The sequence below is a fragment of the Scyliorhinus torazame genome, chromosome 3 (assembly GCF_047496885.1).
Source record: "Scyliorhinus torazame isolate Kashiwa2021f chromosome 3, sScyTor2.1, whole genome shotgun sequence".
NCBI lineage: Eukaryota > Metazoa > Chordata > Chondrichthyes > Carcharhiniformes > Scyliorhinidae > Scyliorhinus > Scyliorhinus torazame.
The window spans coordinates 285,037,736-285,056,559 of record NC_092709.1 but is presented as its reverse complement, the minus strand read 5'-3'; the positions used below and the strand labels follow the sequence as shown (position 1 = coordinate 285,056,559).

At 45.0% G+C, this 18,824-nt stretch overlaps 1 protein-coding gene across 1 annotated transcript in view; it reads left to right on the top strand.

Annotated features, from left to right (window-relative positions):
- Nucleotides 1-18,824, top strand: part of nedd4l (NEDD4 like E3 ubiquitin protein ligase) — a 635,409-nt gene that overhangs the window by 255,072 nt on the left and 361,513 nt on the right. Inside the window, exon 3 of the mRNA XM_072497353.1 lies at nucleotides 16,757-16,838. Coding sequence (XP_072353454.1) covers nucleotides 16,757-16,838 — 82 coding nt within the window. The remainder of the gene's footprint in view (nucleotides 1-16,756; nucleotides 16,839-18,824) is intronic.

Sequence of the window (18,824 nt, the reverse complement as noted above, 5' to 3'; positions counted from 1 at the left end):
TTTTACCTCTCTTTTAAATTCAAAATTTCTTGTCACCAGCACAGGAATGGGGAAAAGGGAGGAGTCACTTTACCCCCTATTAAAACCACAGCAGATGGTAATTACTGAGCAAACCAAATCCCAGGAGGACACTTCGCTTACGAGCCATTTCTACTTTTATGTAAGAATGAGACGAAACGAGAAGAAAAGTACTGACCTGAGCTGGAAGAAATGAGTATCACTTTGGGGATTTTAAAATAAATTAAAATTAGAAGCTTTATTAATAAGAAAAAAAAGAAAACTTTAGCACACATGATTACAGTTACACAGATAAAACAAAACATTCCCCAAAAGACTCCCTACTTGGTCAGACCTACAAGTAAACACCTTCCAGTCACTACTCCCTTATAGATGTTTAACTCTAAAAATCCAGTAATATTACCCACTGCAAAACTCTGTTCAGTTAATAAAAGTATACCACACGACCTCTCAACTCATTGCCGCTCTGCTGTGGAAATTCAGGAACTTCAGAATAAGACTTCTTTTTGCATCCCAAGTCTTTTATGGCTTGAATAGTTGGCTGATTTGAACTTCACCACCTCCCAGCCCAGAGCTGTTTTATGCGATCTTCCCCCATGCAGCCAACAACAAATCAGCACAACATCTCTCTTTTAAAAAAAATAATTGGTGGGACGTTTGCGCAGCTGGTTGGACCAACATTTATTGTTCGTTCCTAATTGCTCTTGAATTGAGCTGTGTGCTCAGCTATTTCAGAGGGAATGTAAGAGTCAACCACATTGCTGTGTATGGAGTCACATATAAGCCAGACAAGGTAAGGAGAGCTAAGGAGATTCCCTAAGGACATTAGTCAAACAGGTGTTTTTTTTTATAACAACCGTAATTGTTTTATGGTCATCAATTTTTAAATAAATTTAGATTACCCAATTTTTCCAATTAAGGGGCAATTTAGCGTGGCCAATCCACCTACCCTGCGCATCTTTGGGTTGTGGGGGCGAAACCCACGCAGACACTGGGAGAATGTGCAAACTTCACACGGACAGTGACACAGAGCCGGGATCGAACTTGGGAACTCGGCACTGTAAGGCTGCAGTGCTAACCACTGCACCACCCGTGGTGCCCGTTTTATGGTCATCATTGAACCTTTCATTGAATTCACTATCTGCTGTGGTGGGATTTGAACGTGGTTCCCCAGATCATTACTGTGGGATTCTGGATTACTATTCCAGTGACTCTACCGCGGCACCTGAACCTTCCTGTCCCATATCCCCTTTTCCATTTCATCTTTGTTTCCATTGATCTTAGCATTGGTTTCAACTTAAAATTTCCAAAATATAAAAATCATTCCTGTCTTTCTCATTGCCTCCGCTTTTGGGATCAAATAAAACTTAAAAGACCTTCCCTTGTTTACTTATGAAACCTTTGCAAACTGTAAAAGCCTTTTACTCCACTTTGAAATTTGACAACTGACAATTGCCCCATTTCTTCTTATTTACAAGCAAAACATTCCACCAGGAAAGACTCATTATAAATGCATGCATCTAGCACCTTTACTCTTTCATGCCCCAGCTCTCTCAGATAAGCTGTCACTAATAACATTACCCCAGCTTAATTAAATCTTATGAAATAGTAGAAGTATTATTCAGCCCCTTGAGTCTGCTCCGCCATTCAGTAAGATCGTGGCTCATCTGTTTGTGTTTCGAGTTCTGCATTCCCATCTACCCCAGATAAATAAATTATTAATTCCCTTGTCGAACATCATCTTACACTTTTCACAATATTCTCCAAAAATATTATAGAAAATAACACATTCTCACACTCCTGCTGACTTGATCATCATAACTTGCACAATTTTACAGAATTGTGCATGTGTTTTACATGTGCAAAATATTTCGTCTTGCATTGTTGTAAAATGCTATTTGCATCTTGCCGAAGAGAGATTGCCACAGCGAAGCACATGTGGTTATGACATTCTAATTCGACGCTGTAGAGCGCTTGTCTGGCTGGGAGTATGGCAAGCCAAGATTCTTTGTTGTGGTATGATCCTGTATCTGAAGAAGCCAATTACATTCAAAAAGTTATTGGATGATTGTAGGAGGAGTAATATGTTGCATAACATTAGGATTCACAAATACCTGTGCTTCAGTGTGGACTAAGGTACAGAAACCTTTATAAAAATCTTTGTGACCTCGTCTTATCCGTCCTTTATTGTTACTCTTTTGTTTCTTGACAGGTTTTCTTTACAGCAATGGACAAACATTTGTTTTGTGGACGTTGGGCAAGTAGGCAAGTTAGGCTGTATTGGTCATGTGTGCTGTGTGTTGTGAAACATGTCATCCAAGTTATCGCATACAAATCTAACTAATCTGCAACAAATGCGAAGGGAGACTTGACTGTTTTCTGTTTCTAATGCAGAGCTCCCTCTGCTGTTGATTGAGATGCTATATTTAATTGTGATAGAACCATAGAATTCGTCCAGTGCAGAAGTAGGCCATTTGGCCCATCAGGTCTGCACCAACTCTCTGAAAGAGCACCCTACCTAGGCCCACTCTCCCGCCCTATACCCGTAATCCCACCTAACCTACGCATCTTTGGATACTGAAGAGCAATTTAGCACGACCAATGCACCTAACCTGCAGTTCTTTGGACTGTGGGATGAAACCAGAGCACCTGGAGGAAACCCACGCAGACACGGGGAAACTGCAAACTCCACACAGTCACACAAGGCCGCAATTGAACTCGGGTCTCTGGCGCTGTGAGGCAGCAGTGCTAACCACTGTGCCCATTCAGGTTTGTAGGAATCTTGAATTTCTTTGTAATATCAGTGTCACCGAGGCTCCTAAAGACCCATGTTCTCTCTCCAAGGCCATTCAGGCATGGAGTAACCGGGGAAAGAGAAGGCCATCTTTGCTGGGCCCAGACACGGACACAAGGACCTGCCTGCCTCACACTTCAAACTGGATGACTGATACAAGAAGTATTGCACTAAAATGTAGCAGGAAATTGCAGAGCAACCCATTGAAGTAACGGAATAAATCTACAACCTTTTGCATTGCCTGTCCAAATGTATGAATACTAAGTAACATTGTTATGTTATGCTGTTTGATTAGCAAAAGTTGTAACTGACCATAGACGACGTTGAAAGACACTCCAGTCCTTGAAGTAAGTTGAAAGGATTTATTCAATTACAACAACTAGATGAATGAGTTCGACACTCTGCTGATCTAACTCTAGTAACTCAGTGATAATGACTAACTGTACAACTGGGATCTAGGCCACATGTGGTGACCGAGCCTGAGATCTAAACTATTCTGGTGCTAATCCTACAGTCCCTGCCAGGAATGAGAGGGAGGATCTAGTGTGTGTCTGGTTTTATAATGAGTTGTGTAGTGCTCTCTAGTGGTCGTGCCACATCGGATGTTCTGATTAACCCCTTAGTTTCATGTCAGTCTACTTATCATTACATCTCCACTTTTTTTTTACATTACAGGTGTGGTACAAGGGAAATTGTGTGACAAAGCGAGATATAATATATATACAATTTTGGTATATACAGAGCAAACAGGGAAGATAAAATGTTCACAGGCTCAGTCTTTGAGGCTTCCGCCTCGTCCTTGATGACCTCCTGAGAGGTCGCGGTCGAGACGTTGGTGGCTTGATCGTTGTGTGTCTCTCACGACCAGTGGAAATGTCGGTCAGGATGTCTTGAGGGATTGCCTCAACAAACGGCAGTGAAGGGGCGATCAGTGGAGGCCGTATTTTCTAAAGTGCCCTTTGATTTCTGCGGACGATTGTACCATCAGCCGTTTGTATCACGTAGGATCTGATGCAGCTTCTCGAATAACAACAGCTGGAGCAGACCAGCCACCATCAGGTATTCTGATTCCGACGGTGTCTGCTGGAGATAGCGCGTCCAGATCAGTTGCATGTTTGTCAGAGTGATGCTTCTGACCATCTGGAAGCCATCGCATCTTGTGTATCACTGGGAGGAGATCGGGATTAGGCAGTTATAGTGCCAGAAGCTTTGTTCGCAGGTCCCTGTTCATCAGCAGTTGAGCACGGTGACATGCCAGATGCTAAGGGAGCAGCACGATGCGAGAGTAGTGCTGGATGAATGTCGGATGCAGAATCCAAGGCTTTGTTGATGAGCTGTTTGACTATGTGCAACCTCTTTTCCACCTTGCCGTTGGACTGCGGGTAGTGCAGACTTGAGGTGACGTGCTTGAAATTGTAGCATTTTGCAAACGCGGTCCATTCTCGACTGTGAAAGAATGGTCCATTGTCAGTCATGACCGTGTTTGGGATGCCATGACGAGAGAAGGTCTCTTTGCACGCTTTGATCATGGTTTGTGAGGTGAGGTCAGATAGCTTCAGTACTTCAGGGAAGTTCGAGAAGGAGTCTATGAGTAGTACGTAGTCACGACCATTGGAGTGGAAGAGGTCACTACCTACCTTGGACCACGGAGACGTTTCCACGTTGTGTGGTTGCAGAGTCTCCTTACACTGCGTTGGTTGAGACTTCTGGCAAGTCTCGCAGCTCAAGACCATTTCCGTGATGTCCTGATTGATGCCAGGCCAGTAGACGGCTCGTCGAGCCCATCGTCTGCATTTTTCTGTGCCCAAGTGTCCCTCGTGGATCTGACGAAGTACCATGGGCCTGAGACGCAGCGGAATCACTCTTCGGCCCATTCTCAGCAGTGTACTGTTGATCACTGTCAGGTCGTCTTTGATGTTGTAGAATTGCGGGCATTGCCCTTTCGGCCACCCATGGTTCAGGTTGTGAATTACTCATTGCAGCAAGGGGTCTGCGCCCGTCTCTACTCTGATGAGAATTATCTTTTCGCCCGTTGCAGGAAGGTTGTCTGCGTACATTTGTACCTGGGCTTCAATTTGTCGGATCATCACGAGTGGTTCACTTGGTGAAGTGACTGAGCAAGACAATGAGTCTGCAATGATGAGATCCTTGCATGCATGTAAGATTTAAGTCATACCTTCTAAGTTTAAGTAGAATTCTCTGTAGCCGAGAAGTCATGTCATTGAGGTTCTTCTGTATGATGTGTACCGGAGGTCTGTGGTCTGTTTCAACGGTGAATGTTGGTAGGCCGTAGACGTAATCATGAAATTTCAAAATGCCTGTGAAAAGGCCTCGACACTCCTTTTCAAATAGAGCGTACCAAGTCTCTGTCTGTGTCATTGCACGTGATGCATATGCTATTGGGACCCATGACGAGGTGTCAGCAACACTGCTCCAATGCCATCCTGACTGGCGTCAGTCGAAATCTTGGTTTCACGATCAGGGTCATAGAACGCTAAAACCGGTGCAGTGGTGAGCTTTGCCTTCAACTCCAACCACTCATTCTGATGTTCTGTCTTCCATTCGAAAGACGTGGTCTTCTTAATCATTTGTCGTATAGACCTGTGTGTGGCCAAATTTGGGACAAATGTGCCTTAAAAATTCACCATTCCAAGGAAGCTTTCTTGTCCTCCGGGACCTTCAATGCTTCAATGGCCTTGTCCATGTCGGGGCGTACACTGTGTTCCGATATCTGGTCGCCCAGGAACTTGAGCATGGACATTCCAAAGCTGCACTTGGATCTGTTTAACTTGAGGCCAGGTTAGTGTATGCGTCTGAATACCCTCTTCAGTCATGACACATGTTCCTCTGGAGTCTCGGACCAGATGATAACATCATCCATGTAGACACAAACTCAGTCTATCCCTTCCATCATCTGTTCCATGATGCGGTGGAAGATTTCAGATGCCGAGATGATCCCAAATGGCATTCGATTGTAGCAGAATCTGCTGAAAGGCATGTTGAAGGTGCCGAGCTTTCTGCTGGATTCTTTTAGTTGGATTTGCCAGACTCCTTGGGATGCATCTAGCTTGGTGAAGAAACACGTGTGTGCCATTTCGCTTGTGATCTCTTCTCTTTTTGGGATCGGGTAGTGTTCCCTCATGATGTTTTTGTTGAGGATCCTTGGGATCGATGCAGATTCTTCAGTCCCCCTAGGGATTTTAGACACACACCATCGAACTGACCCAGTCAGTTGGTTCAGTGACTTTGGAGATGATTCCTTTCTTCTGAAGACTTGCAAGTTCTGATTTTAACCGTTCCCTCAGGGGAGCGGGCACACTCCTGGGTGGGTGAACCACTGGTTTCGCATCAGCACGCATCAGAATCTGATATTGATATGGAAGTGTGCCCATGCCACTGAAAACATCTGGGTCTTGTTCCAGTATTCTGTCAATGTTGGTCTGGAGAGTGTGATGAGAAGACATCATGGTGTGGACTCTTCGAATGAGGTTCAGTTGCTTGCAGGCTTGCGCACCGAACAGCGATGACTTGTCAGGTTGAACAACCTCAAACCTCAGGCTCACCTCCCTGTCTTTGTTGGATACAGCTAAATGGCATGACCCCAGTGAGGCGATTGCGTTGCCATTGTAGTCCTGGAGTTGGCAGGCAGCTGGAAGGATTTTGGGAGCATTCTTAATCTTTGTAAAGTCGAGCTTCGAGATCAGGTTAGCGGAGGCACCTGTGTCCAGTTTGAACTTAATGGAGCAGTTGTTACAGTTAACACTGTGTTCTCTTCAGCGTCAATGGCATGGATTGACTTCACTTTCGAAGTGTTCTGTGCGGAGGTTTCAAACTTGGTGATGATTCCCACTTGGAATGGTTTATCCAGGTATTCCTCGTCTGGATCCATTGCACTACCTTGATCAGACTCGACCATTTGAAATTGCACACTTCTGATGCAACCCTGCTTTAAGAGTGGTCTTTGATTTCTGAATTGAGGTGCAGATCTGCACTGGGCAGCATAATGATTAAGTTTCCCGCAGTTGAGATAATGTTTGACGGTTGCAGGGCATTTTTTTCTAAAGTGGGCGGTTCCACAATTTGTCATCACGTCACCATCATGACGTTCCGTGCATCTTAGCGTATGCGCAATGTGGTTTTCGGCCGTTTCGTACCTTCGATCGTGGTGCGCCTGCGCGGAGCGGTTCGCGGGCATTTCATACTTTTTCTTGTACTGTGCATGTGCAGGGCCCGAATTCGCGCCCGCAAGATGGCTGCCGTCAGAAACATGGGGGCGCTGCAATCGGGAGATGGCCTGGACACACTCAACCTCTAGGGAGGCTTTTTCACTATGTTTAGCGCTCTTATACTGTAGGTAGCGATTCTTTTGAGTGTTCATGCACCGTGCACGTTGCTATGGCGATTTCTAAAGTCATGTGTTTGAGGGTTAGTAGTTGCTCTCTGAGAGGATCAGAATGGATTCAAAAAATTATCTGGTCCCTGATCATCGAGTCAGTCAGTACACAAGTTACAAGATTGGGCTAGCAGTCTGAGGTTAGTGAGAAAACTGTTGAAGGATTCATCTGTTCATTGCATCCTTTTCTTAAAAATGTTGCGCTCAAAGATTTCATTTTCCTGGACCTCGCAATGGCTATCAAATTTGTAAAGGATAGTTTCTTACTTAGTTTTGTCCTGCCCATCTGCACAGTTAAACGAGTTGTAGATCTCTTAACGCGTGATCACCAGCAGTAGCCAAAAAGAGAGCTATTTTCCTAGCATCGGTCGCGTTTGTTAAATCAGCCGCCTCTATGTACAGATGGAATTTTTGTTTAAACAAGCACTAGTTAACACTAAGGTTACCGTTTGTCCTGAGGTGATGAGGAGCTTATGGTTTGTCCATCGTGCCTGGATTCAACAGCGTCATTCTGGATGCTTCTAATGTCAAATAGCTGTCTTGATTGTTTCCCTAAACGTACTGAATTTACCTCGGTAGATGCAGCAGCCACTACTGGTAACATGTTATGTTATACTGTTTGATTAACATAAGTTGCTACTGACCATAGGCGACGTTGAAAGACACTCCAGTCCTTGAAGTAAGTTGAAAGGATTTATTCAGTGACAACAACTAGATGAATGAGTTCGACACTCTGCTGACCTAACTCTAGTAACTCAGCGATAATGACTAACTGTACAACTGGGATCTAGGCCACATGTGGTGACCGAGCCTGAGATCTAAACTATTCTGGTGCTAATCCTACAGTCCCTGCCAGGAGTGAGAGGGAGGGTCTAGTGTGTGTCTGGTTTTATAATGAGTTGTATAGTGCCCTCTAGTGGCCGTGCCACATCGGGTGTTCTGATTAAACCCTTAGTTTCATGTCAGTCTACATATCATTACAAACATCACAACAAGACCACGTGAATGGAAGTCACAAGAGATGGGTTTAAAAAAAAAAAAAATAAGTAAGCAAATTTTTGCTTTCGAAAATAGAACATAGAAAAATACAGCATAGAACAGGCCCTTCGGCCCACGATGTTGTGCCGAACAATTGTCCTAGATTATCATTGAATTTACTGTGCAGAAGGGGGCCATTCGGCCCATTGAGTCTGCACCGGCTCTTGGAAAGAGCACCCTACCCAAAGTCAACATCTCCACCCAACAATAAGGGCAATTTTGGACACTAAGGGCAATTTATCATGGCCAATCCACCTAACCTGCACATCTTTGGACTGTGGGAGGAAACCGGAGCACCCGGAGGAAACCCACGCACACACGGGGAGGATGTGCAGACTCCGCACAGACAGTGATCCAAGCCGGAATCGAACCTGGGACCCTGGAGCTGTGAAGCAATTGTGCTATCCACAATGCTACCGTGCTGCCCTTAAGAACAAATAAATCTATACTATATCATTTTACCGTAATCCATGTACCTATCCAATAGCTGCTTGAAGGTCCCTAATGTTCCCGACTCAACTACTTCCACAGGCAGTGCATTCCATGCCCCCACTACTCTCTGGGTAAAGAACCTACGTCTGACATCCCCCCTATATCTTCCACCTTTCACCTTAAATTTATGTCCCCTTGTAATGGTTTGTTCCACCCGGGGAAAAAGTCTCTGACTGTCTACTCTATCTATTCCCCTGATCATCTTATAAACCTCTATCAAGTCGCCCCTCACCCTTCTCCGTTCTAATGAGAAAAGGCCTAGCACCCTCAAACTTTCCTCGTAAGACCTACTCTCCATTCCAGGCAACATCCTGGTAACTCTCCTTTGCACCTTTTCCAAAGCTTCCACATCCTTCCTAAAATGAGGCGACCAGAACTGTACACAGTACTCCAAATGTGGCCTTACCAAAGTTTTGTACTGCTGCATCATCACTTCACAGCTCTTAAATTCAATCCCTCTGTTAATGAACGCTAGCACACCATAGGCCTTCTTCACAGCTCTATCCACTTGAGTGGCAACTTTCAAAGATGTATGAACATAGACCCCAAGATCTCTCTGCTCCTCCACATTGCCAAGAACTCTACCGTTAACCCTGTATTCCGCATTCATATTTGTCCTTCCAAAATGGACAACCTCACACTTTTCAGGGTTAAACTCCATCTGCCAGTTCTCAGCCCAGCTCTGCATCCTATCTATGTCACTTTGCAGCCGACAACAGCCCTCCTCACTATCCACAACTCCACCAATCTTCGTATCGTCTGAAAATGTACTGACCCACCCTTCAACTCCCTCATCCAAGTCATTAATGAAAATCACAAACAGCAGAGGACCCAGAACTGATCCCTGCGGTACGCCACTGGTAACTGGGATCCAGGCTGAATATTTGCCATCCACCACCACTCTCTGACTTCTATCGGTTAGCCAGTTGGTTATCCAACTGGCCAAATTTCCCACTATCTCATGCCTCCTTACTTTCTGCATAAGCCTACCATGGGGAACCTTATCAAATGCCTTACTAAAATCCATGTACACTACATCCACTGCTTTACCTTCATCCACATGCTTGGTCACCTCCTCAAAGAATTCAATAAGACTTGTAAGGCAAGACCTACCCCTCACAATCCGTGCTGACTATCCCTAATCAAGCAGTGTCTTTCCAGATGCTCAGAAATCCTATCCTTCAGTACCCTTTCCATGACTTTGCCTACCACCGAAGTAAGACTAACTGGCCTGTAATTCCCAGGGTTATCCCTAGTCCCTTTTTTGAACAGGGGCACGGCATTCGCCACTCTCCAATCCCCTGGTACCACCCCTGTTGACAGTGAGGACGAAAAGATCATTGCCAACGGCTCTGCAATTTCATCTCTTGCTTCCCATAGAATCCTTTGATATATCCCGTCAGGCCCGGGGACTTGTCTATCCTCAAGTTTTTCAAAATGCCCAACACATCTTCCTTCCTGACAAGTATTTCCTCGAGCTTACCAGTCTGTTTCACACTGTCCTCTCCAACAATATGGCCCCTCGCGTTTGTAAATACAGAAGAAAAGTACTTGTTCAAGACCTCTCCTATCTCTTCAGACTCAGTACACAATCTACCGCTACTGTCCTTGATCGGACCTACCCTCGCTCTAGTCATTCTCATATTTCTCACATATGTGTAAAAGGCCTTGGGGTTTTCCTTGATCCTACCCGCCAAAGATTGTTCATGCCCTCTCTTAGCTCTCCTAATCCCTTTCTTCAGTTCCCTCCTCACTATCTTGTATCCCTCCAACTCCCCCACTAACAAATCTATCACTTGCCCTGGTTCATTACCAAGTACTAAATCGAATATTGCCCCTTCTGTGGTCGGACAATCTACATCCTGTGTTAGCAAAGCTTCCTGGACACACTGCACAAACACCACCCCATCCAAACTATTTGATCTAAAGAGTTTTCACTCAATGTTTGGGAAGTTAAAGTCACCCATGACTACTACCCTGTGACTTCTGCACCTTTCCAAAATCTGTTTCCCAATCTGTTCCTCCACATCTCTGCTACTATTGGGGGGCCTATAGAAAACTCCTAACAAGATGACTGCTCCTTTCCTATTTCTGACTTCAACCCATACTACCTCAGTAGGCTGATCCTCCTCGAACTGCCTTTCTGCAGCTGTTATACTATCTCTAATTAACAATGCCACCCCCCCCCCCCCACCTCTTTTACCACCCTCCCTAATCTTATTGAAACATCTATAACCAGGGTCCTCCAACAACCATTTCTGCCCCTCTTCTATCCAAGTTTCCGTGATGGCCACCACATCGTAGTCCCAAGTACCGATCCATGCCTTAAGTTCACCCATCTTATTCCTGATGCTTCTTGCGTTGAAGTATACACACTTCAACCCATCTCCGTGCCTGCAAGTACTCTCCTTTGTCAGTGTTCCCTTCCCCACTGCCTCATTACACACTTTGGCGTCCTGAATATCGGCTACCTTAGTTGCTGGACTACAAATCCGGTTCCCATTCCCCTGCCAAATTAGTTTAAACCTTCCCGAAGAGTACTAGAAAACCTCAATCGCCGGGATATTGTTGCCCCTCTGTTTCGGATGCAACCCGTCCTGCTTGTACAGACCCCACCTTCCCCGGAATGCGCTCCAATTATCCAAATACCTGAAGCCCTCCCTCCTCCACCATTCCTGCAGCCACGTGTTCAGCTGCACTCTCTCCCTATTCCCAGCCTCGCTATCACGTGGCACCGGCAACAAACCAGAGATGACAACTCTGTCTGTCCTGGCTTTTAACTTCCAGCCTAACTCCCTAAACTCGTTTATTACCTCCACACACCTTTTTCTACCTACGTCGTTGGTACCAATGTGCACCACGACTTCTGGCTGCTCACCCTCCCCCTTAAGGATCCTGAAGACACGATCCGAGACATCCCTGGTCCTGGCACCCGGGAGGCAACACACCTTCCAGGAGTCTCGCTCGCGACCACAGAATCTCCTATCTATTCCCCTAACCATTGAATCTCCTGCAACTATTGCTTTTCTATTGTCCCCCCCTTCCCTTCTGAGCCCCAGAGCCAGACTCAGTGCCAGAGACCTGGCTGCTAGGGCCTTCCCCCAGTAGGTCATCCCCCCCAACAGCGTCCAAAACGATATACTTGTTTTGAAGGGGAACGGCCACAAGGGATCCCTGCACTGTCTGCCTGTTTGGTTTTTTTCCCCTGACTGTAACCCAGCTATTCTTGTCCTGTACCTTGGGTGTGGATACCTCCCTGTAACTCTTCTCTATCACCCCCTCTGCCTCCCGGATGATCCGAAGTTCATCCAGCTTCAGTTCCAGTTCCTTAACACGGTCTTTGAGGAGCTGGAGTTGGGTGCACTTCCCGCAGGTATAGTCAGCGGGGACACCGGAGGTATCCCTCACCACCCACATCCTACAGGAGGAGCATGCAACTGGCCTAGCCTCCATCCCCTCTTACCTTACAGAATATAGCTGCCCGGTGGACAGTGCTGAGAAACCTGTCTTCCCTCTGACCATTTGGTGAGTTTCAAAGATATTCCTGTTGTAATTAAAAGTTATGAATAATTATGTTGTTAACCTGTTGTACATATAACTGAGTTCTTGATCACTTTTCAGATGGCCGTGATTGTGTTTTTCTTATAGGCTTATTTAATGAAGTTAATAAAGTTTATTCTTTGAAATATTCATCCAAATTTTGAAGTCAGATATTTTGACGAATGGAATTTATGGTACGTCAGCCTTTATGATGATGCAAATAAACTTAACGTGTTTTTTTAAGTGCGGAACCAGTCTTGTTGCATCCCATCAATTTTTCGAGGAAAAGTTATTAACACAAAACTATACTATTTCATGGGCAGAGATGCAGTATTGTGGATGAATGTGATATGAACATTTCTACCTAGACTGTAAAATGTAATGTGTTCTGCTCATCATACGTAATTGGCCTAGATTAGTTATGTTTCAAGAATTGAAACTTTTTAATAACTTGTCTAAGGCGTCTCTGTACTATTTCTGACAGCTATCAATATAGAATAAAATGATAAATTACATTTTTAATGTCTTTAGTGTGGTAAAATGCCACCAGAGTACTTTATATCAGTGTTCAGCCATAGTTCACAAAGAACCATAGCCATCTCTTTCCATTAGGGAGAAACAATTTGTTAAATGTAGATTGAGGCGGCATCGTTGCACAAACTTGGGGCAAGGAGAGGAGGCAGGCCTTCATAAACTCTCACAGCCAGTATGGCGAATAGACCTGTGCTTTTGGCATTATTCTGCATTACACTCTAGTCATGTAAGCAGCAACATTATTGCATGGAATTTGCAGCAAGTCATCAGGATCTGTGTGACTAAATGCTTGGTGGAGAAGCATTGAAGTAGTCCAGTCTGGAGGTAATTAAAACATGGACAAAGATTTTGACAGCAGGTGGACAAACGGGGAAAGAGATGGGCGATGTTATAGAGGAGGAAACCGGCTGTCTTGGTAATGGGAAGAATATCAGGCCAAAAACTCTGATCACAACCGTATAGGAGACAGAATTTCTGAACATTCTGACTCAGTCTCAGACAGTGGCCTGGGGGAGAGGTATGGAATTGATGGGGATGGAATGGAGTTTGTGGCTGGGGCCAATGGTTTTGTTTTCCCAATATTGGAGACAATTTCTGCTCGGCCAATATTGGATATTGAAAATACTGAATGACAAATTGTTGGGTTGAGAGAGGTGGTTGTGAGATAAAACGGAGTGCTGTTGTACTTGCGTGAAATATGGCACATTTTCCAATGATATCGGCCAAAGGGCAGCGTGTGGATGAAAAATTAGAGGGAGACAAAGATAGATCCTTCAGAGTCTCCAGAGTTAATGGTGCATTAGTGAAAAGAGAAGCCATTGCAGATATTTCTCTGGTTATGACTGGGTAAATGATAAACCAGGAGAGGGCAGTCATGTACAGTAGGATAATTGAGGAGAAGGACAATATGGTGAAGTATTGAAGGCTCTGCAGCCTGGCATAGAAGGACTTGGAGTAATATGGCCTGACCGGTTATTTGTGACTGATAAAATGTTGGTTTAATGCTCTGGCCGGGGTGGAAATCTGATTGGAGAGAGGCTTAGGCTTTGAATTGCAGGGCTGGTGGTAAAGGATCTGGGAAGAAGCAGCATGGAAACAACTTTGGAGAAGAAAGGGAGGTTTGAGGTGGGGAAGTAGTTTGCAAAGAGAAATGGTAAAGGATGGGGATTTTGAATGGAGGGTAATCACAAATGTAAAAGAGAAGGGGTATGCTCGGGGATGAGAAGGAGTCATTCAATATATACTAATGGGGTGGTAAGGAAGGAACAGCAGTTTTGTGAGAATAAGGTTGATAGATCAGGAGGTGAATCAACTGGGCAAGATTAATTCGGATAGGGCATGAGACGTTCTGGTGTTCTTGCTGGAGGTTTTTCTGCATTGTTTCAACTTTCTAATAACATTCCTGTCACTCCTGATAATAATCACAGCCTGGTATGGCAACTGCTCGGCCCAGGACCGCAAGAAACTTCAGAGAGTCGTGAACACCGCCCAGTCCATCACACGAACCTGCCTCCCATCCATTGACTCCATCTACACCTCCCGCTGCCTGGGGAAAGCGGGCAGTATAATCAAAGATCCCTCCCACCCGGCTTACTCACTCTTCCAACTTCTTCCATCGGGCAGGAGATACAGAAGTCTGAGAACACGCACGAACAGACTCAAAAACTGCTTCTTCCCCGCTGTCACAGACTCCTAAATGACCCTCTTATGGACTGACTTCATTAACACTACACCCTGTATGCTTCATTCGATGCCAGTGCTTATGTAGTTACATTGTATATGTTGTGTTGCCTATTATGTATTTTCTTTTATTCCCTTTTCTTCTCATGTACTTAATGATCTGTTGAGCTGCTCGCAGAAAAATACTTTTCACTGTACCTCGGTACACGTGACAATAAACCAATCCAATCCAATCCGATCCTTTCTTTGGTGATTCTTTTTATTCTCTTCACTGTTGCATTTGTCAGCCTCTCGGTCGTTTGTTTATACCAAATGATGTGCATGCAGAAATGAGTTTTCTGTATCCCAGCACAAAATCCAAGTAACAAAAGTTAGAACACACTGCTTTAGGAGGCTTATAAATAGAGCAGTGCTCTACCTGAAAGTTACTTTCTTCTCACTCTATTCCCTGCCCCTCCCCTCTTTCCCCCATTCAATTTTGTCTTTTTTCCCCTCGAGGGCAATGAGTCACACTAGTGTCGTTTCATTTTAGCCTGCACAGTGAACATCGTCAATTTTGCTTTCACTGGCATCGGAGGCATACTTTTTACAGATACCCTTTAGCATCAGGGCACCTGACATCTAGGGAGGAAGCGATTCAAGGTCTACTGAACCTATGTTGAGCAGAGAGATTTTGAGAAAATTTCCAATCAGGGAGATGGTTCCAATGGATAGGTTTTAGTTGGTTGTAGACTCTGTCAAGGGCGTTAGCTGTAAGTAGGCAAGCAGATAATTTAAGCTGATGACAAAAAATTGAAATGACTGAATTGGAGAATATTGGTATGTCAGTTAAAATTTCAGTGATGGGCGAGTGAGGATGGGTTAAACATAGAACATAGAACAATACAGCGCAGTACAGGCCCTTCGGCCCACGATGTTGCACCGAAACAAAAGCCATCTAACCTACACTATGCCATTATCATCCATATGTTTATCCAATAAACTTTTAAATGCCCTCAATGTTGGCGAGTTCACTACTGTAGCAGGTAGGACATTCCACGGCCTCACTACTCTTTGCGTAAAGAACCTACCTCTGACCTCTGTCCTATATCTATTACCCCTCAGTTTAAGGCTATGTCCCCTCATGCCAGCCATATCCATCCGCGGGAGAAGGCTCTCACTGTCCACCCTATCCAACCCCCTGATCATTTTGTATGCCTCTATTAAGTCTCCTCTTAACCTTCTTCTCTCCAACGAAAACAACCTCAAGTCCATCAGCCTTTCCTCATAAGATTTTCCCTCCATACCAGGCAACATCCTGGTAAATCTCCTCTGCACCCGCTCCAAAGCCTCCACGTCCTTCCTATAATGCGGTGACCAGAACTGTACGCAATACTCCAAACGCGGCCGTACCAGAGTTCTGTACAGCTGCAACATGACCTCCCGACTCCGGAACTCAATCCCTCTAACAATAAAGGCCAACACTCCATAGGCCTTCTTCACAATCCTATCAACTTTACGTTGGTGTAGTGGAGTCTGCTTGACTGCAGTGCCCAGCGCAAAATGGTGAGCTGCGGTTGATTAAAAACATTTTTAAAAAAATCCGCTAGCTTTGAAAGCTCCGGGCTTTATTATGTCTACTGCTATCCTGCTTCAGGGCAGCTAATTCAGTATCGATGGTGGTAGAACATGGGCCATGTCGAAGTTACATGATTCCCTGTGGGATGCTTTTACTCAGTAACGAACCGGAGAACAAATTTAATTCATATAAAGCTGGTGACATGCATAATAAGCATGAGATATATTTCTATAATTGGTTTGGATTCATTGGAAACGAGTACATTCCAACCAAATGTTAATTTGTTCTGAAATAAACTTCACTTGGTGTGCATTATGAATTATTCTATTTGTGGTGCATGTGAGCAGCTAGTTGGATGTACTTTCAACTATGCAAAAGTTACTTTAAAATCTGGCGGACTGCAAAATAGCTCTGCTCAGCAAGCAGCCATTATTGGCTCTTTTCCCCCCGAATAACAGCAAATTCCTGAGAGGTGGGATAGGTGTAAGGGTCCTTTCCTGATTTCCAAGACTTGCCACACTGTTGAGTAGACATTGAGGAAGGCTGGTCAAGCAGTCCTGTGCAGCTAATAGATTTCACAGAAGATCCAGTAAGTAGGTTACCTGCCTTCTTTGCTATAGTTATTGATTGTGGCATAGAGTATAGAAAGGTGCACATAAAGTTGAAGCTAATGCATTAGTTTTACCTTTGATATTTTTCACTTTTTCAGTGATCCTTACGTGAAATTGTCCTTGTATGTGGCTGATGAGAACCGAGAGCTCGCTTTGATTCAGACAAAAACAATCAAAAAGGTAAGTTTCTCGATGTTTTTTGTACTTGTGCTCGGAGTGCAAAGAATTGACTGTTAAGATTTCTGTCTAGACCTTTTAAACCTAATTTTAAACTCTTGGGGCATGATCCTCCAAAAAAGATGACTTAAGTGTCAATTTTGGGTGAGTTTGGCGGGCGTTTCCTGTCGGAGCTTTGGTGAGATCCAGACCTGGATTCACCCACACTTGGCCTTTTGTGGGACCATGGGGAGTCTTTCCCTGTCCGGCCCACTTAGAAATGTTTCAGCAGTGGAGAGCTGAACTTGCCGACAAGACTGGCTCCTCAGAGATTAGGGTACCATTTTGAAAGGGTGCCTCAATCTCTAAATGAGCTTGGGGTCCTTCACACCCTACACCTTTGGACATTATCACACCCTGCAGTCATGGGTGTCACCCCCCCCTCCCCCCCCCCCCCCCCCCCAAAAGAAATACTGCATGATGCCCCTTCATATACCCTTCACCTCATTTCTTCCTCTTCTTCCCCCCCCCCCCCCCCCTCCCCAGGCCCTGGCCCTTGGCAGTGCCAATGTGGCACCCTGGCAGTGCCAGACTGGCACCTGAGCAGTGCCCCTGGCACCCTGCTGGTGCCAGATTGTTACTGCTCGGTGACAGTTTGGCACTGCCAGGGGGAGTGCCAGGGTACTGCCTCCCCTCGACCACCCAAGGCACTCCAAGGGTCTCCGAGACCCCTGGAGTGGTCATCAAGCCTAGTCTCCACTTATGGAGACCAGTACTGATCGGTGCCCAGTTGAGATCTTACCGCAGAGGTGGCCAGTGACTCCAGGGTGCTGAGAAAATGAGGCCTCAAATAGGCCATGCATCGTTAAATGAGCCATCTGGATCACACCCACCAAGGATGTGATGCAGATTGCATTGAGTAACTCTCAATGAGGTTTTGCGCCCGGTGCAAAGTCCGATTTGGGCCTCTCCCACGATGTTCCACAACAACAAGATCAGCACCAGGTGCAACGGGATGGCTAAAATCGCACCCCTGGTGTCTAACTGAAGGCATCACACAAGATTTCAGACATTTACTGTAACAAACTAATTTGAAGCAATATTAACAACTTCCCCCATTTAACTGATAACATGAAAATCTCCAATCTAACAGTTGTATTTCACACTCTCTTAAGTGGGCACCTTATTCTGGAGGAATTAGTCTAAAGTGATTCTTAGCTCAAGAGCTTGCTTCCTTTCTTTTCTTTTCCAAGCTAGACAATGCCAGATACAAGAACTGACTTTCATGGTAAGGGAGCAAGTGGAGACTCTTCCCTCTAGCAAAGTTAGATGAATTTTCCATTTAATTTCAATCCCCACAAATTTGATGTCTCTAATCTGAGCGTGAGCTCCAACCCATGTTCAACTTGGTGACTGGCAGGGCCAGCATTTATCCTACTCCAGGTGCAGGACTAGTTGCCTCTGCCACTGTCTTTGCTTCCCTCACTCTGCCACTGTCACTGTCTTCTCCGTCTTTCCTGCTCTGCCTCTCTCCCTCTCTCTGGCTTTGACAAGCCTACAAAGGTGTCAATCAAACAGGCTATTAAAGTACTAATAACAGAAACTTTAGCCACTTGACATCTCTTAACAGTAAAACATTGCGACGTTGACAAAAGAGATGAGAGAAAGATGCATCTTCATAGGCATGTCAATCAAGCAGAGTCAACACTTTGCTGCACCTGTGTAATCAAGTTCACTCACCTTTTATAATAGTCTGGGCTTTCAGTCTCTGCGGTTAAAATAAGTTTTTTTTCTGTGATCTCAGAAAACTATAGAGTAAAGATGGACTAAGTCTGTTTTTATTTTGGATCCTAACTCTCCGAGCTCCGAGCAGAACACAATTTCTAGGTTTCAAAAATTATTCATTCATGGGATGTGGGTGATGCTGGCTAGGCCAACATTTATTGCCCATCACTAATTGCCCTTCAGAAAGTGGTGGTGAGCTACCTTCTTGAACTGCTGCAGTCCCTG